The sequence below is a fragment of the Eucyclogobius newberryi genome, unplaced genomic scaffold, assembly GCF_026437365.1.
Source record: "Eucyclogobius newberryi isolate DKJ021-1_F unplaced genomic scaffold, fEucNew1.0.hap1 SCAF_18, whole genome shotgun sequence".
NCBI lineage: Eukaryota > Metazoa > Chordata > Actinopteri > Gobiiformes > Gobiidae > Eucyclogobius > Eucyclogobius newberryi.
Window position 1 is genome coordinate 16,280,644 of NW_027315812.1, and position 22,759 is coordinate 16,303,402.

The window sequence follows — 22,759 nt, forward strand, 5'->3', positions numbered from 1 at the left end:
CAAGCGAAAGCAATCATGTCATCTTTTCTGAAAGGTAGGAGAAAATAATTTGCCCCCCTCCTCCTCCATCTTTCTTTCTCCATCACTCCTTCTCTTTTTCCACCTCAATCACTGTGTGGCGAACAGATAAAAGAATGATTTAAGAGTCACAGAGACCAAAAGAAAGAGCGGGAGACCTCGCCGCAACTGGGAGCACAGCGGGGAGTGCAGTTCAAATAAATAGCCTCCCTTAAAGAGCCAGGCAGAGCGGACAGAGGATCAGGGACGGGCTTTGGGAAGGCCAGGAGGAGAACAAGAAGAACAGATGATGATGATGACTTATGGAATGTCAGCAGAGCACCCATTCAAGCACAACACACACTTGGAAACCATAAGGAAAGTATACAATGTAAATGCAAACAAGTATTGCATCAAATAAAATGAATAATTTAGGCACTCACTCTGACTTGTACACCTTTGGATGTGTGCAGTATCAGAAAGGTCGCTGCTTGAAAATCAACTCTAATAATTGAATGTAAACCTAACTATCTTTATCATAAGGGAATGTGATATATGTGGTACAGAGTATATTCATGATGAAGCTCTTTTACATGCAGCGTAGAACCACACAAACGGTCCTATTAATGATGTAGTGGACCTGCAGCTCCACCTCGACCTGCACACATCCACATGTAGTGGAGTATCAGGGGTTATCTTAGCTCTAACTAGGTGTTGTCACACACTCGTGCACACTCTGCCGAAGCCGGGCACGAGTAGATGGGGGCTCTGCACGCTCTAACTAGGTGTAAATACAATAACAAGCCTGTAATTAAGTGAGCATGATGAAGTTAATGGAGATCGGCCATTCCGTCGGCCGTCTGCATGAATATTCTATTAGGCTGGTGGCGACGGGCAGCTGGAATAGCAGTTAATTTAATCACCACTCGGAGCACAGGGAAACTTCTTTGTGTGAGTGTAATTGCACAGAATGAATAATTGATTTGACAATTGTACCCGCAGATTTTGCCACCCCGCTTTGTATTGGCGGCAGAGTGGGAGGGGAAGGTAGAAAATGGAGAGGAGAGAGAGGGATGGAGGAAGGGAAGAAAAGAGGAAGAAGGAGACGAGTGGGAGGGATGAAGAGGTGCAAATGCACAGAGCAGCGAGATGGCAGGGAGGCTGTCGGTAAATGGATCATTAGAAAAGCGCAGCTCAAGGACAATTTATATTTTATCAATGCAGCAAAATTACATTATTGCTCACACACGCAATCATACTGGCCACACTCAACAGAGAAGGGTGGTCTTTGGGATGTGACGATGGAAAAGGCAAAAGCAACAGAAGCAAAAGGAGAGACATAAGAAGATGGAAACTGAAATGAAATGATTTGAAAGTCATTGATACGGGTTGTTCTAGCTCAGACATGGACAGCATGTTTTTCATAGTGCCGGACAGTGTGGATGTGTGTATAATCTATTAGAGATCTCCTGCAGGGCATGAAATTATCTCCATGTTTTACACAGTTGCCGCAATCAGCCAGAAAAAAACAATGTAAATCCAGACACATGCTGCAAAGTACATGCATGAGCTGATCAAATCACACTCCCAGTGCCTCACAGGTAAGTGGCATTATTTCCCTTTAATAAGCTGCAAGTATACATTTATATAAATGACTGCAATGACCCTTTAGTTTTATGCTATAAGATATAATGCAGTGACTCCCTGATGCAATGCTTCCAATTTCAGCTGCATAAAGTGTAAATTAGAAATGGAACAAGATTTATTTTTCTTTTTTTTCTTTCTTAAAACATGAACATGCCTCAAGATCAAAATGCCCCAAGTTTATAGATTCGCTAGAGTAGATTTTTTATGCAGTGGCATTGACTTAAAGTCCTTTGTGGCTGGGTTTGATTCCTGGACCAGACGGGAGGAGTTTGCACGTTCATAGGGGTTGGACTGGCTCAAAGTGGCAAAGTCCCAGTGCCTCACCTTCAGAGACATTTGTTTAGGTTTATTTTACTGTAAATATGAAGTGATTTGGCTCGACTATGAAAAGTAACAGAACTTATGTTTCCTACAAAAGCCACCAGACCTCTTCAAACCACCCTCTCCTTAGGGGCACACAGCCATTCTCAAGCTGACTGTAACAGACGCTCATTCAGAACACAACTGTGGCTCATTGAAGCACTTACAGTAGTTCATGGGTAACAATAGAGGAATTAGATACTTGTAGTCCAACCTGAACACCTGAATGTCTCCACCAGAAATACAAAGGTATTGAGTTAAGTTAGTGCTTATAAGTCCTTGTAGGTGCATTATATGAAGATAATCCTGGGAGACCTTCGGCCACACTTCGAGCACAGACAGACAACAGAGTGAAGAAGGGTGTAAAGGATTGTCTGTCTCTTCCCTGTAATCGGAGCACTGAGGCCCCTGGGTGTGTAATGCAGTAATATGGGGTATTACTGCACCGGGATGGAGGGATAACTCCTTAAACCTATGTTTTATAGCAGCGTGTGCCTATACACATACATTTATCCTTGGCCATTTGTGAAAAGCATGTCTAGGAGTCTGTTGGATATAAATCCACATCTCACTGACAGTGGTATACAAGAGCTTTGGACTTCAATAGATAAAGCTAGACACAGTTAAACCTGATCAGAGGTCAGGAGTCTGACCGGCTTTGAAATGTTGCCGCCAACAGATTTACTTCACTCGCTGTGGGCCAGACAAATCTGTCAATAGTTTATCCTCTGTACAGTTACCATAAAGTTATTTGGGCAATAAAAGGTGCCACTATGTTGACACTGATCTGACTATTATCATGACGTGGAATAAAGATGAGCACAAATTCTAATTGTGTAAAACTTTACATTATGCCTAATAGAAAGCTTAAAGTTTCTCTGACAAGAATCAGACATTGTTGTGTGCTGTTCAAAGAACAAACTGCCAAAACCATGTTGCTGTGTATACATCTCTATATGGTGCAAAATGTAAACACAATAATACATTAAAAGCCTTACAGCTGCAAAGATTGAACTGTATTGTATTGTGGCGTATTGTGAAAGACAAAATGAGAGGGAAAAAGGCAAAGGCAGATGTAGGAAAAGCAACGGCAGATCAAACCTAGCACAAAGAAAGGACACATAAAGAAAGAGGAGTCAGGAATTGATTGGTGATGATTTCTTACATCTGGGCAAAGACAGAAATAAAAAAACAACAGAAAAAGGAGGCTATAATCATGTTAGCACTCTTCCCTCTCGGCCCACGGCGGCCTGGGCGGCCAGAGCCTCCATCTCCTGAGTGGTCATCTGTTGATTACACATTATATTTACCTCTGCTGTCTCACTCCAGCCCTGCCTCTCACTGGCTACTCCGCAGCATTCATACATACATAAATAACATACATACATAAATATTTAATCAAATAAATAAATCGCTCAGGCTAGCAGCCCTTTCTAATCAAGTGACATCAATCAAGGAGAACTATGGGTAAAGAAGCCTTGTGGCTGACGCCTACGGAGCGCGCCCAGAGAGCTGGAGTAGCGTCTATTTGAGTCCAAGGGGGGAAATATACGCTCCATGTCCCATTATAGGAGAAGGGCTATCCTTTCGTCAGCGCACCCATTACTCCCCCTATCATTTCCCCAAATCTAAAACCTGTTTTCAATCAACACAGCCAAACGAGTGCCTGTCTAAGAGAGGCAGAGAGAGAGAGAGAACGGAGAGAGGGAGCAGAGAGAGCCACAGCAATGGACAGTGAGGACGGGGTAGCAGCAGAGTGGTGGAGGGCCCTCGCCGTCGTTCTACAGTGATTGGAGCATTTTGCATTCTGTATGTGTGGTTGATTGAATCCGTCTCCTAAATTAGGGCTGTCGACTCGAGGAGCTGAATGTCCTTAACCCCCCTACCCATATCCAACGCTCAGACCCGCGACCGTGTGGATGTGTGTGTCGCATCACGCCTGAATATTTTAAGTGCAGCCTGGGTAAAGGGTTTACGTTGTGCCATTGATTGCTAATGCTATGTTGTATGTGTATTTGTGCAGAAGCATTGTTAGGTCATCAAAATTCAAACTTCAATAACTGTTGTAGTAACTTGATTTTACTTCTAAAGGCTGTGCTGCTCTTGATTTTCTCATTATTCTTCAGTACCAAGAGAAAATAAAATCACTTTTTCTAAAAAGGTCAATTTAAAAAAAAAAAAAAAGAAAAAAAAAAACTTATACAAGAAATTGTGCTACATTTATTTGAAACTTTTTGTGATGAAGAACATAAAAGATAAAACTTTTTATGTTGAAAAATAGCTTTTGAGTCTTACCTCGCTCATCAGATGGCAGTACTTTATTGACAGCATGTTCCCAGTCGAAGATGAATCTGTAGAAGCACAACTGGTTGTACAAAGCCTTCTCCGAGTACTGCAGAGAAAACAGAAAACATAAGTCAACATTCTGAGTTTGACATTTACAGAAGACATGGACAATGTAATAACAAGTCAAAATGTTGGCAGACAAAAAGAAAATCATTTGTATGTATGTACAAACACACTAACAGAAAACGGAGGCAAAGTAAACGTCCCATTCGGTCCAAAGTCTGTCAAACTTGTCCATTTTCTATTTCACGTATGTCAACTACAATGGTCAGTCCAGGCATTGATTGTGGTGCAGTTTGTCATAATTTCTTTGTAATGATCTTCTTCCCTGCTGCCAACATATATAGTTCTGAAGTCATGTGGGATGGCAATGTCAGAGAGAATATTTATATTTTTAATAGATAAAAATACCGACGGGAAAAAGATGACAAATAAAACTAATACCATCTCCATCCAGATGTTTTGAATGCAGTAATGTGGTCCAATCAAACATAATACATTGGCTCCTTTAGAGGCCGTTGAAGATATTTGTACGTCCACATTAATACATGTGTTCTATATTCTGCACACCCAGTTAATCTACCTCTCAGTCTTGTGTGAATGCCAAAAGAAACAAATTTGGTTGCTTTGTTAATCTCCTCTGCAATTAAGTGAAGCTACACAACAGCTTCAGCAAGAGGCAGTGAATGAGCGAGTGATGGGAGGAGGAATAAAACAACATGAAAAACAAGCAAAGGCTTCAGATGCAGAGAGAGCAGAGATGGTGAGACACAGAAAGAGAAAGCAAAAGGGGATCAGGCCTGAAACACCCTCCCTCATAATAGTTTGTTGTGATAAGCCATTGTGAGAGAGGCATGCGAACAGTCGAGGCTGTCAATTTGATTAGCCATTATACTGCATGTTTAATTGCAGTTATTGGCTCGTCATTTCCCCGCTACACTGGAGAGGGCACGCTAAGCCCCGACCCCACACTGCCATCAGGTGTGCGCTGAGTGCATTATTATTACCACCAGGAAGAATCCCATGACAATTCATGTGTGTGCGTGCCTCGGTGTGTGCCCATTATACCTGCCAATCCTACGTGTGGGTAATTGTAATTTCAGTTTTTACTGCTGTGGCATAATCAAGTGGCAAGAGTATCTAATGCAGCTAAACGCAAACCATGTGATGTGTGAATGTCCGTTTAATGGACGTCTATTGATGCCCACATGGCGCACACAGCTGTTGACCGCTGATGCACTGCCTCGTCAACAACCAAACCATGAACATCCCATAATGGAGCCACGGTTACGGTTGCCAAGGTTGAACAAGCTCGGTCGTCGCAAACATCGCATACCACTCTGTCCTCTTGAAAATAGCAGAGGACATTGGCGCACACCACACACCCGTACAATGAAATGTTGATTGTGGGCGGGCCTTAAGGTGCGTGCTGATTGACTGACAGGTGTCAGAAAGGCGTGGCTAAAATGTTACAGGGTTGTTATTGAATTTAGAGCCCCTCAACCCCACCTCAGCCGCTCTCAAACACACACATGCGCGCACGCCCACCTCGTCATTCAGCTCACCGCTTTGTTCCTGCACTGACACCATTTCAATTTGCTCCACAAATCTGCAGCATTTTCAGCCTGACTGCCTAAGGAGCAAACCAGCTGTGAAATTGCCTCTCTCCCGGGAGCACAGAGCCACCCCAGCCCCCACCTCGTACCCCCTTTGCCTCCCTTTTCCCCCGAATGACTCCCGGTGACACGCATGCAGGTCCAGGAGCTTGCACGACCTAAGAAAAGTGTACCAGCAAAAGAACAAGACGTGACGTCCTGCAAGACACCAAACAATAGACGGATAGAAAGACTTATAGAAAAAGGAAAAGAGCTAAATGATACAAATTGATTCAAATCACAGCGAAAGCACCTCAAATGACTCTTACAATAAAGGCTACACTCAGGACTTCCTCAGACTTAAAATCACAGCTAACCTCCATGGGGTGTCGGCACCTTTTATTGGCCAGGTAGTGGCACAATGTGGATGAAAAGTGCAAGCTGAACTAGCTAATTACTTGACATGGCCCAGAAGTCTGGCAGATGACACAGGGTCTGTATAAAGCTGCTCTGTTACAGCTCTGCCACAAACATGCGTTGTAAATAGTGGATTTACAATGTTCACACAAGTGCAGCTGTAGACAGAGAGGGAAGGAGGAAGGGAGGGAGAGAAACAAACATACATTTTTCCTCAGCTGTGAGGCCACGAGGCTCTGAAACTCTTGAGCTTTTTAGACGCGATGAGCGTTATTGCCGGTTGTGGTAGTCACGCCGATCAGCTTCACAAGACACCATAATGAGTCAATATATGTAAATCTTTACTAGGCAAACACGACGGGAAACAAAGGCATTTAACTGGTGCTCTCGCCCGCAAGCCTCCAACGATTCAGCACCGGTAATTTCTCCCCATTGAAAGGCATAATTGCCTGCTATTTGAAGATATTCATGCTCAATTTTTGAAATTAATTTCAATTGGGGGGAAATGTAGAAATGTCAGCTCCAGTGAAAGGGATTTGATTTCAATTATCCTCGCTCAAAGGACTGTGATTTCCAAATACACTTAAGCAAAATTATGACAAGAATTTTTGTTCGGCAAAATTCAGTGTTTAAAGAGCGATTAGGCGATAATGGGGCAGCTTTGAGCCGGCAGTGAATGCAGCCGTCTCCCTCTGAAAGGCACTCAATTATCTCTGATTGCTCCCGCTATAATGTATCAAATAGAGATACCTGCTATTGCCGTAATTTGTGTGAAAATTAACATGCTGCAATTTCCACTAGAGGGAAAAAGGGAGCTCTAATGGGCGCCTGAGCGTACATCAATAAAACGAGGGGAGAAAAGGAGAGAGAGAGACAGGGAGGGAGGGCGAGAGAGAGAAAAAGTGAAGCAGTGTAAGAGCTAAGGAGGGACTGGAGGAAAATAAAAGAATGGAGCAGGAGGAGAGAGGCTGAATGAAAGGCTAAGAAAAGGAAAGTCAGAACACAGAGCTGAGGAAAAAAGCCCATTTAAGTTAAGCGCTGCATATGGAGAAGAACGTGTGAGAGGAAGAGAAAGAAATTTAATTTACTGAAAATATTACAAATTGCACCTGTGCATAACTCCCCCAAATTACCAACCAATCAAGACAGAGTGCCTATTACTCTCCCATTACATGGAGATCAGATCACGCTCCGAAACAGTGTCCAAAGGGAGAGAGAGAGAGAGGGGGAGGCTCGAAAGAGGAGAGGAAGAGACGGCCCCCACAGAGACAGAGAAAGCAGCGCGATGTGTCAGAAATGAGGAAGAGGAGCCATCTTCAGAACTCTGCTGCAAACAAGTCCGTCCATCACAAAGTGGATGTAGGGCTCGACTCGTGACACACGCATCGCATCACAGAGAAATTCAGAAAATAATTCAATCATCCTAAATAGGGACTGTTGAATGCCTTATTCTTCCTCTCAGTGAGCGTGGTCTACAGCCGCAGCTCAAACAGCCATGAATAGCCTCTTAAGTACTTTGCATAATTGGCAGCAATTTAATATGTAAGCTGCTGGGCTATTAATCTCCATGCATCAGCTCGCGTCAGACACGTCCTAATATGAATCACACAATACTTGATCTCTCAAATCAATGTGTGTTTGCTTTAAAGAGAGGTCAGAGGTCAAGACAGCGATCATTTGGAGTGTACATTTCCTATTCAAGGTCAGCAATAGCAATTGCTTTCTGTTGTAGACTTAAGAGCCAGCGTCACAAATGCTTAGATTTACTGGTATACAGAATTTCAAAATTTCCCATTTCACAGTTGTTTTGTTTCTGCCAAAATATTTTACCAAGACTTGCATATTACAAACGCACCATGAAACAAGTAAAATCTGAATTGTCAAAATATGTGACTTTGAAAAAAAACTTAAAAAAAAACTAATTTGTAGAAACCTTTGTATGAAGTATGTTTTACTTTGTTTGATAAAATGTTTTTCTTAAACGACATATTCTGCAGCGGGCGATGTTGATCAAAACTTAAATCTCTAATTGACGATGTTATGTCAATTCAACAGAAATCAACTTTTTTGTTGAGGTTTAATCAGACAAGTGTGAAATGTCAGAATCAGAATTTTTTTTGTATTTTTATTTTTAATCAGCTGTTTTTGTACCATTTTAACTATTAACAATATATGCTATTTTTGAACATCTTACAAATCTAAATTTAAAATCAACATACAGCGTTAAGTAGAACTGCAGACAACAAACAAACACAGACCCAACAATAAAAGTGCCCAGTGTTACATTTGAAGAACACAAACTGTAGTAAGAGAAGATGAACATTTATCATTTATTTCACTAACCACTTGCTGACCGCTGTTGTATAAACTCAAGTTAATCGACACAACGGACTTCCTATTGACTTTACGAATGTGCCCAGAAGGTGGTAGGTTGTACAGTTTGTCGAGCACTAGTTAGAAACAGGTTTTGGGGCTGAGAAAGGAGCATGAATAAGCGGCGAGAGTTAAATGTTTTATTCAGCTGCTGTATAAAGTGCCACGGCCCTCTGACGCAGCGATGGGCGACTAAGTGGCTACACTGACAGCAAAAATTGGTTCTCTGGTTTACAACCTGTCGCCACAGAGCCAGACACTGCAAGGCAACTGGGGATGGGGCAGGCAACGTGAGACATGTTAGATAAAAATGACAACAGGGAATTAAGGCGAGGACTGAGACAGAAATGGTGAGAAACGGGACAGAGGGGGACAAAAACTAGATTGAAACATCACGGTCAAATTGAAAGGGAGAGTGTTTCTTTTAAATCCAGTGGTCAAGCTAACAAAGTGTTGGTAAGTGGGCTACCAGCATGAGACAGACAGATGCTTTTAATGGCTAAACTACCACCCGGCTCTTAGTGCCCAAAGGGCGCGCTCAAGTCACACGCGAGTCGAGAGACAATCAGAAAACACCACAATCAAGACGAAACGTGGCTGGAAATATATAGACTGCAATGTGACACTGATGAGACTATATATGGTCGACCAGCTCCATAGCACCATCACCTGGACAAAATGTATAGTTTTCTCATGTACTTGGAAAAGGCATCATTTTAGAACAGTGTGTGAATCTTTCTTTAACAGGTTATTTAATGAGGCAGGTGCACTTCTTTCATCATAATTTAAACGTTTGCAGAGACTTTGTACGTTTATCATCTGGTTCAGGGCACTTTTAGTCTCATTTTATCTCAAGTTTATCCTTGGTTTGGTTAATCCAGTTCTAGTCTCCAATTGCTTTGTAATGGCACTAGTTCAGTTCCTATAAAAGGTTTATCATGATTTAGTTCTGGGCCCATTAAAAATTATACCTATTTATTTTCAATGTCAATATCACACACCCTTATGTACATTTTGATATTATTCTGGGGTATTCCAATAACTTTATGTAGATGCCATTATGTCAATCCAACAGAAAGGTGTTAAAACAGGTATTTAAATGTATTCGTTGCGGTTCAATTATCAGACAAATGTGAAATGTCTGCAAAACCAGTCACAAAAGTGCAGAAATATCACTATTCACTGTTATTTACAAGTTTAAAACATAAGATTCAGCTTTTTTGCAGTAGTTTTTTCAAACAATGCATTTACATTTTGCATCTCTTTATAACATTCACAATATAATCTAGATATATCCCCTACTTCTACTTGTACAATGTAATACTGTCAGTGAAAGTGACAAAGGTCTTGTGCGTTGGGTTGTGGGTTACCTCAGGTCTAAGTGTGGCTCGTGTGCAGGCGGGGCAGATGGGTCCATGGCGGGAGAAGGCGATGGGGAGGCGCCTGGTTCGGTTTTGGCAAGCTTGGTCTTCACACACCAGCCAACCCTAAAACAGTAAAGAAACATAACTGTATTTATAACAACAGCGGACGTCGAATCGTATTAGAGGTGCAAGTACAACACGCAAATATCAGTTTTATTTTAGTTGTGATATTCAGTAGCGTAGCCCTTAATTCACTGCCGTTTTTCAGTTCACAAACAATCACAAAATACATATCAATTGCAAGGTAAAAACATAACTCCACTCTAAGATCTGGATTGCAACAAGGGGCCAGATTATCAACCGTTTCACCGCTTAATCAATGCGTTGTTAAAATGTGTTGTTCCTTCCAGCAAACACTTCAAAAACCGCTCAAAGTCATGGGTAAAAATGCGCTGAAAATAGTTGTTTATTTATCGTTCCAAATGCTGTGACAGAGAAAAGGCCTCAAGAAAAGGAATATTGCACGTACCGCTGACTGGACTTTCTTTACATTTTAATATATAGGTTTTGCCAGTGTGACAGAGGGCCCAGATTTGACAGGCAAAAGCAGTGGACAGCCAAAATGACAGTAGTTAGGGCCTCCTGGGGTGAGTTACTTACCCTGGGCAGGTGCTGTGGTCTAACCCTCTCAATCTCGCCCATATTATTCAGCCCCCACCTCCTTCTTATGCCCCGTCATTACTACAGGGGGGTTTTAAGAGGAGGGAGTTAATGCCCAACTAATGACAGTGCAGAAGGCCCACATCATCACAGCCGCTTTCTTTCTTCAATCCATCCCAGTGTCCGGTCAATCACTCCAACAAACTGCTCTCAAAAGACTGCACCTGTCTTCCCATAAAGAGGATGATTGATTGCAATATTAGCGTATTGATGGTATTCTGTAAGAAACTAGAACTAACTATAAGCAGTAAGAATTCAGGTTTATCATAAAAACATGCATAAAATAAAAAATGTAAAAAAAAAATAAAAAGTGGCTGAGAATAAAGGGAAATTAAACCTATATATATATATATATATATATATATATATATATATATAAACCGATGTTAAATATTAGGTGTAAATTATATGGGCTACAAGATTTATCTCAATTGGAACAAAACTGGAATTTGAAAAGTCACAATTAAAATACCGGTAATTTCCTTAACATAATACAAAATATTTAGTTGCATAATTTATCAAACCTTCATGAAAATCTTCTATTACTTCAGTCTTTTCTCAAATGAAAATGCTCAACACGTTTCATTAAAACTAAATTACAAAGTTAATTGCACTTGCAATGCTAGTCAGAAAAAAGCTATAATATATTTTCACAAATTCGCTGAGCCTTGGTTTATATGTCTCTTCAACAGCATGAACTAAAAGCAAGAGAGTCTAAAGCTATCTTAAAAGGATATGCAAATTATATTAATACAAGAAAAACACTCTTATTACGTTCTCTTCTCTATTTTAAGTCCAAATCACAGATGGTGTAATTAAGCTGTGACACAGACCAGCAGATAAACACACAGCACAAATTAATCTAAATTAAGTGACTTATACTTGATTGCTCAAGTATTCTGCCACAATGGAGGTCAATATTAATTAGAGACACCTATGGCAGCAATTAGTCCTGCATCACTTAAATGTGTCCTTTCAATTTAGAAAAACTAACAAAATTAAATGTCTCTTATTTAGTCTTATGCAGGTGAAGTCAAGACTGTTTGTTTAATCAATAATCATGATAAGACAATATAGTAAAAACATTTTTTTGCTAAAAATCTCAATATTATTCTTTTAAGCTATATAAATGAAATGTCTATTCCAAAAAAGTAAACCTAAATGTAATGTTATCTGAATGTTTACGTCACCATATTTTTTTTTTTTCTCAATCAGATGGTTTGATTCCATGAAGTTGGTCAAATACTAGAAGAATGGTCATATATATTAGGCAAAATGAATGAAAGAAAATTAAGGCTTTCACAGTTTGGCCCTGGGGTCAATAAGCGTGTATAATTGTAATAATTGTGACACTAAAATTGGATATTGTGACATTTGTAGTTCTAAACATGATTGTTGTTTGGTATCAAGTTTAAAGCCTTTAGTTGCAACAGAAAAATGATGGAAAAATACAAAAGATGAAATACTGTAAAACAGAAATGACGACTTGCTCTCCCTCGTCTGGCTACGTGCCTTCTACCCAACGATTAAAATTAATTGATTGAATCTCCGCTATGACAATGAACAGCCCTGGTATAGCCCCGCCTCTGCGCTCGGTTAATCTCCTCCAAAAGCAAAAGCCAAAACAAACACATGTCCCAAATCCATTAGAAAGTCCCACCGCTCACAGCTTTACTCATGGACTGTAACGCCACGGCTAATTATCCACACAGCTTTTCATGGTGCTGAGCATTATGGGAAATCGGGCTGGTTCACTACCGCTGATTAAAATATACACAAGATAATGGCAATCGATAAGACAGTGGAGGCCATTTAAAGTCCATTGTGTTTTGTTATTGGGACAAGCTTTGGCACACACTGCTTTTCCCACAGGTGTTATAATACCGCTTCATAAGCAAATAATTTAGTTTGCATAGTTTAAAAGAATTACCGCTCCTTTTTTTTTTTAGAGTTTCCCTTTCCCAGTCATCACACTAAATACATGCCCTGTGCGTCGCTTAATCAACTAAAGGGAGTGTGAATTATTAGACTCACAAAAGCCTCTATGCATGTAGAAAAGTATGAGTAAATGAAAATGAAAAGGCAGATTAAAATGTCCTGTCAATCCCAAAACTCCAGCCAGCTACTTCCATGCCGTCTTCCTGTTACAGTCATAATAAAGCTTTGAAATTCTAATAAAATACTGACTGATTAGCAAAAAAAAAAAAAAAAAAAAAAAAAAAAAAATTTTCACATCCCTAGAATATTCCACAGTATTGCATTAAACTTGCCTCTCTCCATGAAGACAAGCAAGTGATGCCACCAGGCTAAGCTACAGGTCAGATCTGCGGCGAGGCAACATAAGAATAACATCTGAGTTTAGACGAGCAACTTTTCCTGTATCAAAGATGGATCTGTTCAAATAGATTGACCAATCCAAAAATGAAATAAAAATACATTCTCTGTTTCTCGAAAAATATAGACAAATACCACAGGATTAAGTGAGGTTACCCCTACGTGAGATGCATAAAAGTCTAAAACAAAGAAAAAAAGAAAGAATGGCCAAAGAAAAAAAGAGTCCAATTGAGCAATTTTGCAGGAGCTCAGGTGGGGGCGGGGTGTACAGTGGGATGTAAGAATAAAGGATCATAATTGCATAATTATAGCAGTGGATACCCGACACACTGAATACAGATGTCAAATGAATTCCACATAATTTAACCAAACAAAGGCAAGACCAGGCCGTGACAGGAACCACTGAGAAACATAGCCTCTCAGCTTCTCCTGCTTTGTGCTCGCGTTTAACACTCTCGTCATCAACCTTCAAACGCTCTGGGATTCCTCCATTTTCTCCATCAAAAGAATTCAACAACAATGCCAAGTTTGTCTAATAGCTGCCATGTCTGACCCTAACCGAATTACAGCGAGCAGTACAAGTGGTGCACCAAAGGAATATAAAATCATTAAGACAAATTAATGACTAAATTTATGATGATTGAAAAATCATTCAATTAAACCAAAATTATTGTTTCAGGCCGTTGATTAGACAAAACAAGTACTTTAATAACCACCTACAACAGGCTTGTTACAGACGACGTTTCAGAAAGCAAACAATTATTTTCAGTAATTGTATAACTCGCACACATTTAAGTGAATATGGAAAACGGCACTGTGCAGGTTAACACACGAAAACGAAAAAGGTTTCTTCACAAAATAACTCAAAATAGTTGGAATGAGACCTTTCAGAGATCAACAAGTGGTATTGATTATACAGTGTCCAGGAGATCTACAAAAAGCCTGAATTAGAATGTGTAGAAGTACAAACAATCTCAATGAAAACATGTACATTAAACAAAAATATAAATGCAGCACTTTTGTCTTTGCTCCTATTATTCATGAGCTGAACTCAAATATTAAAGTGCATTTTTTATATACACAAAAGACCCATTCCTCTCAAATATTGTTAACAAATGTGTCTAAATTTGTGCTGAGCATTTCTCCTTTACAGACATAAACCATCCCACCTCACAGGAGTGGCATATCAAGATGCTGATTAGACGGCATGAATATTGCACAGATATGCCTGAGGCTGGCCACAATAAAAGGACAGCGGTTGCCAGTGCATTGAATGTTAAATTTCTCTACCATACGTAGTCTCCACGCGTAACCACACCAGGACCTCCATATCCAGTATGTTCATCTCCCGAACAACTGCTGCAACAATTGGTTTGCATAACCATAGCATTTCTTCACACACTGGAACAGTCTCATGGACGCTCATCTTCATGCTCGTCATCCTGGACCTGACTGCAGTTCATCATCTTAACCGATCTTAACCGAGTAAAATAGCACCTGGCAGAACCCGGTTTTCACTGTTGAGCGGCATGTGGAGTCTTCAGGGTGAGCCGTTTGCTGACGTCAACGTTCGAGGCCCATGGTGGTGTTGGGTTATGGTATGGGCAAGCGTATGTTAGATACAAAGTTTTAGCACAGCAGGAGAATAGAGACGCGCAATAAAAACAAGATGAATATGTTTTAAAATACTTCAGAAAAGTTTGCACCAGAGATTATAGACATTATGTTACAGTGTTGCACCTGATTACTATAGATAGATGACATGTTCAGTGCCAAGAGTTCATTGTACAGTCTGAAGGAAAGAAAGACTTCTCCTTCAAGTATTGAGAGTGGATCAGTCTGAAGCTGCTCAGAGCAGCCGGCACATCCTGCAGAGGGTGGAACTCATGGTTTAGCATAGACGTGAGTTTGGCCAGGACCCTTCTGTCCTCCACCTCCTGAGTCCAGAGCATAGCCGAGGACGGACCTGGAATTCTTGATGACCTTGCCCAGCTTCTTCCTCTCCGTGATGCAGCAGCTCCAGAGATCCACTGAAGCTGCGGAGGTCTTTGGCGCACTCGGCGTCTTGGGCACAGTTACCACACAGGAAGTCTTCCAGACGTCTCAGCTTTAGGCTCATGACATGTTCCATAACTCCACACAGTTCCATCTACGCAGGATTTAAATTTGGAGCTGATACCGTCTGGTCCAGCCATCTTCCTGATCTTAATTATGTCATGGGCAACAACAAGATGGGCATTCCGATTGCACAAAGACACCGTGACGATTTCCTGAGGCCCTTTGTTGTGCCACTCATCCACTACCTCATGGATCACCTCATGTTGCAAGGATCTGTGCACAACTCCTGGAAGCTGAAAAGATCCCAGGTCTTGCCAGACATGTCACCCACCGAGTATGTTTGGGATGCTCTGGATTGAAGAGTACGACAGTTTTCCAGCAACTTTGCACCGCCGATGGAAGAGGAGTGGACCAACATTCCACAGGCCACAATCAACAACCTGATCAACTCTAGGCAAAGGAGCTACAGTATTCTGCACAGCGTGAGGCAAATGGTTGTCACACCCGACAGTGAATGGTTTTCATGGCCGATGTTGATGTATTAGAACCCAGAGCAGCTGAAAGGTTCCGCCAATATATGTGGGCTGATTTAGATCATTTTAAAAAAATAAAATAAAAATAATAAGAATTGAAATTACAGCCAACTCAATTACACATTTCTATACTTTTCACTGATCTGCATAATACAAGTATAACAAAGAAAAACAAAACAAAAACTAACCCTTGCAGTAAATTTAGGGCCAAATATATGCAAATATTGGCTCGATAATAGTGTATATCAGCACTCTTCACTGGAAAAAGAGCATTTCCATATTTAATCTGGGGTTAATGCTAGTTGTGATCATGTTGGAGGATGAACAGTCAGTTAGAAGTGCATTTGGGAAAATGTTGCAACGTGCCATCTCTGGGGAGGTGAGATAGGCAAGAGAAGTGAGCAAACAAGAGCTGGTTCTCCTCCTGAAGAACTGGTTCTCCTCCTGAAGAGCTGGTGCTCCTCCTGAAGAGCTGGTGCTCCTCCTGAAGAGCTGGTGCTCCTCCTGAAGAGCTGGTGCTCCTCCTGAAGAGCTGGTGCTCCTCCTGAAGAACTGGTGCTCCTCCTGAAGAGCTGGTGCTCCTCCTGAAGAGCTGGTGCTCCTCCTGAAGAGCTGGTGCTCCTCCTGAAGAACTGGTGCTCCTCCTGAAGAGCTGGTGCTCCTCCTGAAGAGCTGGTGCTCCTCCTGAAGAGCTGGTGCTCCTCCTGAAGAGCTGGTGCTCCTCCTGAAGAGCTGGTGCTCCTCCTGAAGAGCTGGTGCTCCTCCTGAAGAGCTGATTCTCCTCCTGAAGCGGGTCCAGCTCCACTGTCTCCCTCACACCCGTCTGTAGGAGTCAGATCCTCCCTTCACTGTGCAACTCCTACAGATTTCTACTTTTTCCCAAGGAGGTTTTTTGTAGTTTGTCCTGGCTGAGAAGGAGGGTCTAAAGCGGCTTCCACACCGCCGCGGCCGAAGTGTCCAGTTTACATTCAAAGTCTATGGTAAACGCGCGTCGAGCACGTAGTGCGTTATCCGCGGCGCGATTTCTTCGTTTTTGCGGTGCGATTGGTGCGTTTTCTTACGCTCGACGCTTTGAGCGCGCGTATGAGCCAGCCGAGGTGACGAAAGCGGCTTACGCGACGCGTTCAGATATGTTGAGGTCTCTGCAGCAGAAGCGTAGCAGCCGCCGCAGCAGCCACAGTACGTACGTACGTACATACTTTCCGGTATTCCCCGTGGAATTCCCCAAGAAGCTGTACGATGTATTCACGGTGGAATACAGAGTCAGAAATAAGTCCGGCGCCTCCGTGTGAGGGTTTTGAAAACCCAAAACGTGAAAACAACGCTCTCGATATCCGCCATTTTACACAATGCATTTCAACAACTCCACTGCTCATGCGACAACACCTCTACTGCGCATGTGCGCAGACAGCGTGAGCGCGCGTCCACTGCGTAAACCTTTCAAATGTACACACGCTCAAATTCTGCGTCGGGCGCGTTTAGGCGTCTGCGGTCTGTACGTACCGTAGGGACAGGGGACTCTTGAACATCGTCCCTCGCCACCACAGACATTGCTTTATTCGTTTTTCACTGTTTTTCCCTCAGAGGCAACCGTTGTTGTGATTTTGGGCGTTACAAAAATAAATTGAATTTAATTGAAACACCTGAAAAGAACTGTTGATTTTGATTGAGGAAAGTCTTGTACTTTGTCTTGAATGTGCCCACTCAGCTCCCGTGAGGGTCCGGAAGGGAGGAACAGCTTTGTGTTCGTCAGCAGGGAGTGGAAAAGAGACAGTAGTCAGACCTACTCATATGACCAGCTAGTTTGGATACCAGTGTTGGTATCAGAATATTGAATTAGTGTTTTTTGTTACCGTAAATAATAAATCCTTCATATGAACCAACCCAAAGTGATGAGAAGATCAGTAAGGTCAAAGCACCTGTTAGACCACACATCCATCAGGACTTCGAGTTAGAAACAGAAGAAGTCAACTCCTCCAGCTCTGAAGGGACTCAAAGCCCCCTCTCCAGCTCTTGTATACCCACACACTGTGAATGGAGCTCAAACGCTCCCACTTTGTACCTCCTCCGCTTAATCAAAGCTTCTCTATTCAACAATTTGACCTTTTGTTCAAAACAGGATTATCACCACCTCTGGTCTTCATTCACCCTACTCTCTCCCTCCCCCTTTCTTCTCTTGCCCCTCGGCCCGTTTCCAGGGGCGACCCGCATGACGAGGGTAATTGCAATAATTTGTTAAATGCCATGGCAACGGTGGTTAGATAGGAGGGGTTTTAAAAAAAAAAGAATTACTGGGTGTTTCAGGAAGCAAGCAAGTCTCTCATTTTGCCCAAGACAGTGAGAGCGTCAGTAGCCGTAGCAGACAGTAGTGTAAAAAGGATGAGATGGTGTTTGCCCATTCTCAGGAGGTGCTTTATTGGGTATGTGCGAGGAGGGGGGCAGGTAACTTCACTAATGATTAATGTCTGGAGTCTTGTCGTCATACAGGCGTGCACAGCTTTTAGCCTATCTGGCCAGACAAACAGCTCTATTTGATCTCTCCCTCGGCCTGAAAGGAATCCTTAATTACACAATATTACCCCTGTCCATTGCCCCGCTGTGTGTGCCGTGTCCACTGGTGCCCACAGGCCTCTGCTAGTACTGTGCTCTAAGTGTGTGAGTGTGTGTGTGTGTGTGTGTGTGGCCGTACAAGGTGCAAGTATTCAGTGGTAGCAGCTGTTTCACACATCGCCACAAAGAGGCTGAGGGGGGCTCATTCCCCACACATTCACAGCAGTAATTGATTTCTGTTCAGCACTGTGGGAGAGTTAGCCCTGCGTACACACTCCTGACACTCACTCAAGACCAAAGTGTTCCAGGCCTCAATAGACTTTCCCCTTTTTTCCACCCATTATTAAAAAAGTACAGCGCTCTCATTTGACACTTATATTGCCTGTTGTGGGATGGTACATTCACATGTTTTTTTACAACAGTCTTCTACAATGATTGTAAGAAGTTTTATTTTCTAGAGGACAAATACTAGATTTTTAAAAACAGACATCAAACTTTTTTAAGGCTCAACAGTTCTTATGCCTTCCTCCGTAACTATGATTACCATTGCGATATTATTGTGATGTTTAAACATACTTTTTTATAGAATAGGTTTGGTTGAAATGAAAACAAAATAGCTTTAATTTATTACATTCAACATGTCACAAAGATCCGTAACTAAAACTAAGCTAAAATAGGACTTCATAACAAAAATCTTGAATAAAATTTGCCTTTACTTTTTGTGTTGTTGCAATTATATTTTATCCCTTGCGATATTGATTATTCCATTCGCCAATTTTTGCAGTCTGTATTTTTGCCCCATATTGCGCAGCCCTAATGTTGTATGTGCATCTATGATTGCAGAAAACCGAAATTCTTGTTAAAATTCTTCTTATTTTGAAGAAAGTATCAGCTGAAAATCAAGAGAGAATAAGTAATAAGATATTGTGGCTGAAGAGTGTATGTTAAGTGTTGAATGTACGTCAAACCCTTTATAAACTTTCGCTTGACTGTTCATTTGAGTGTTGTCATGAATATTGATCCCACGGAGGAGTTGGAGGAAGTGTCTGGGGAGAGGAAAGCCTGGGAGTCCCTGCTTAGACCGCTGCCCCCGCGACCTGGCCCCGGATAAGCGGATGAATGGATGAATAATGTCTGCCCCAAGTCTATGTAGCGTCTGAAAGTGCTCCGTGGTTGTAAATGTCAGCCTGGTGCCCTGCTGAGGGTTTTTATCATCTTTTGTCCAACATAATTTGAAAAAGTCTTGTCCATTACTACATCTGTTGCATCTCCCATTGTGTTAAATACCGCTCAGACCTTTCCCTGACAATTTAAGCAGGCAAATTTGAGTTTTGGCAATACAATTACACATGTTTTGCAGTCTTATCGCCAATGCGCTACTGTTTAATACCATTGTATACATTAATATACATTCCAGCGATTTTCAAACAGACAAAACCCATAGCGTAAAGAAAATACTCACGGAATAATATGTTTTTATGTGGCGCCGGATGTCAAGTAGAAGTTTGTTGCTGATGTTCACGGCGTAGTCGATGGGGCGGCTTCCGCAGGGGATGTGACAGCAGCGCATCAAGCTGGGCTCCAACGTTATTCCCTGGAAAGAAAAGCGTCTTTGAGTGGCATTGCAGGTCGTCTTTTCAACATTTTCCTCAAAATATTATGTTAACAAATGCTAACATAGTTTGATTTTTATAAACTTTGCAAATGGTTTTAGTTGATTAGTTTGATTTGATTGGTTTTAAAGTCATAGGTAAGCGTGTCACGATCTCAAAAATAAGTATTACGATTACTGCAAAGAGAGACATCTCTTTTTGTATTTTTTACTGTTACCATAGAAAGTATGTAATAAACCATTGTGCGAATACTTCACTTTTCAAAACAAACAGCCAACATTGTTAGTTTTAGTGTAAGAGTAGAATGAAACAAAAGATAACTCATGGCGATAAAAGAAAGTAAATTTTCAAGAGTGACTATAAAAGTGGCTTCATTACAAATTATAGCAACATTAGGCAAGGCAAGTTTATTTGTAGAGCACATTTCATACACAAGGCAATTCAAAGTGCTTCACAGCAGGAAAAAATGCTTTCAAATCACAAAGAAATTACAGAAACAGAAATACAATAAAATTAACTGAATTAAAAATTATCAATCCAACTGATTGTCTAAACTAATAAAATTACAAACAAAAGAGAAGAGTGCAAAGAAAAAATCCTTTCAGTCATATGCGCAGCTAAACAAAACTGTTTTTAGCTTAGAGTTGAACCTTGTCAGAGTAGAAGCCTGTCTCACATCTTCAGGAAGACTGTTCCAGATTTTAGCTGCATAAAACTGAAACGCAGATTCCCCATGTTTTGTCCTGACTCTGGCACCAGCAGGAGGCCGGTCCCTGAGGTCCTCGGAGTCCGAGATGGTTCATATGGCACTAACATATCCAAGATGTACTTTGGTGCTAGGCCATGGAGAGACTTGTACACAAGCAGAGCTGCTTTAGAGTCTATTCTCTGAGCCACAGGAGCCAGTGCAGAGACCTGAGAACAGGACTAATGTGATCATACTTCCTGGTTCTAGTCAGGACCCGAGCAGCAGCGTTCTGGATGTACTGCAGCTGTTTTACAACTCGTTTGGAGAGGCCAGTGAGCAGGCCGTTACAGTAGTCTAATCTACTGGAGACAAACGCATGGATAAGTCTCTCTAAATCTGGTTTTGACACTATATTTTTGATTTTGGCAATGTTTTTTAGATTAGATTAGAAAAAGCTGCTGATGTTATTGATTTGACGTGGCTATTAAAGTTCAAGTCTGAGTCCATTATTACCCCCAGATTTCTAATTTGGTTTGTAGGTTTTAGAGCGAGACTCTGGAGGTGACCGCTAACACTTTCTCTTTGTCTCTGTGGGCCAAAAACGATTATTTCAGTCTTGTCTGAGTTCAGCTGGAGAAAGTTGTTTTGCATCCACACACTGATCTGTTGGATGCAGTGACAGAGTGAATCTACTGGTCCATAGTCACCTGCCGATAGTGAAACATAGATCTGAGTGTCGTCTGCATAATTGTGATAGGACACATTTTCACTGCGTATCAACTGACCTAACGGCAGCATGTAGAGGTTGAACAGAAGGGGACCCAGGACTGACCCTTGGGGCACTCCACAGGTCAGGGTCATGTGGTCTGAGACACAGCTACCAATTTCAACAAAGTACTTCCTGTCTTCCAGATAGGACCTTAACCAGTTTAGGGCAGTGCCAGTGATGCCCACCCAGTCCTCTAGTCTCTGTAAGAGATGATGCCATGATCAACAGTGTCAAGCACTCAGCAGCACTCAGATCTAACAGAATTAAGACTGAGGCTTTGCCCGTGTCAGTGTTCAGGCGGATGTCATTTGTCACCTTGACAAGAGCAGTCTCAGTGCTGTGATGAGGTCTAAAACCTGACTGAAAAACATCAAATCAGTTGTTTATTAAGAGGAAATCTGTGAGCTGTTGGTAAACAACCTTTTCAAGGACTCTGCCCCAAAATGGCAGATTAGAGATGGGCCGGTAATGACTCAGTACTGCGGCATCAAGACTGCTCTTCTTTAGGAGAGGCTTTATGACCGCAGTTTTAAAACACATTGGGAATGTTCCAGATTGAAGCGACATGTTAACTATGTGAGTGAATGGTGCTAACAAACTGTTCAGCACAGACTTTAGAAATCTGGTGGGTAACACATCGAGGCAGCATGTAGATGAACTCAGACTGGTTATGATCTCATGGACAGTTTTGTCAGTTACTGGTGGAAAGTGAGTTAGCTCTAAGTGTCTTGGTGGTTTTAGGGTAATTTTTTGCATTGTGGGATTTATAGCATTTTTAATGCCCTGAACTTTGTCATAAAGAATAATGCAAACTCATTACACTTGGATGTGGAAATGAGTTCTAACGGCAGCTGAGCTGGAGGGTTTGTTAATCTGTTTACTGTGGCAACCAGGACACGCGAGTTGTTACTGCAGCTTCCAATAATTTCAGAAAAATATCTTTCCCTAGTTCTACGAAAGATTAGGTTGTACATGTTCAGCTTCTCTTTGTAAATCTCTTTTTGAACCTGGAGCTTTGACTTGCGCCATTTCCGTTCGGCCCTGCGGCACTCCCTTTTCTGTGCCCTGACCGAATCATCATTTCTCCACGGCGCCTTCTGCTTATTTTTAACCATTTTAGCCTTTATAGGGGCGATGGTGTCCAGAACATTCAAAACACTAGATGTAACAGAGTTCAACAAATCATTTACATTAGAACATGAGACATTTTCAAAGTTTATCATTTCCATAAACAGTGCACCTGTGCCATCACCTATGTGTCTCCTCTGAACAACTGCAGGACCAACCGGTGGTTTGGGAGAAACAGACAGGTCAAAGAAGACACAGAAATGATCAGACAGAGCAACATCGATCACATTAACATTTGAAATATTTACCCCCTTTGTAATTATGAGA

The 22,759-nt window shown here is 41.7% G+C and overlaps 2 protein-coding genes across 2 annotated transcripts in view; one reads left to right on the forward strand and one right to left on the reverse strand.

The window, feature by feature from the left end:
* The window catches only part of pdia4 (protein disulfide isomerase family A, member 4), a 290,521-nt gene that overhangs the window by 232,597 nt on the left and 35,165 nt on the right, over nucleotides 1–22,759 (forward strand). The gene's annotated exons all lie outside the window — the stretch shown is intronic.
* Nucleotides 1–22,759, reverse strand: part of pola1 (polymerase (DNA directed), alpha 1) — a 52,968-nt gene that overhangs the window by 3,423 nt on the left and 26,786 nt on the right. Inside the window, exons 34-36 of the mRNA XM_072450688.1 lie at nucleotides 19,757–19,888; nucleotides 10,106–10,222; nucleotides 4,300–4,396 (exon numbers count right to left, since the gene is read on the reverse strand). Coding sequence (XP_072306789.1) covers nucleotides 4,300–4,396; nucleotides 10,106–10,222; nucleotides 19,757–19,888 — 346 coding nt within the window. The remainder of the gene's footprint in view (nucleotides 1–4,299; nucleotides 4,397–10,105; nucleotides 10,223–19,756; nucleotides 19,889–22,759) is intronic.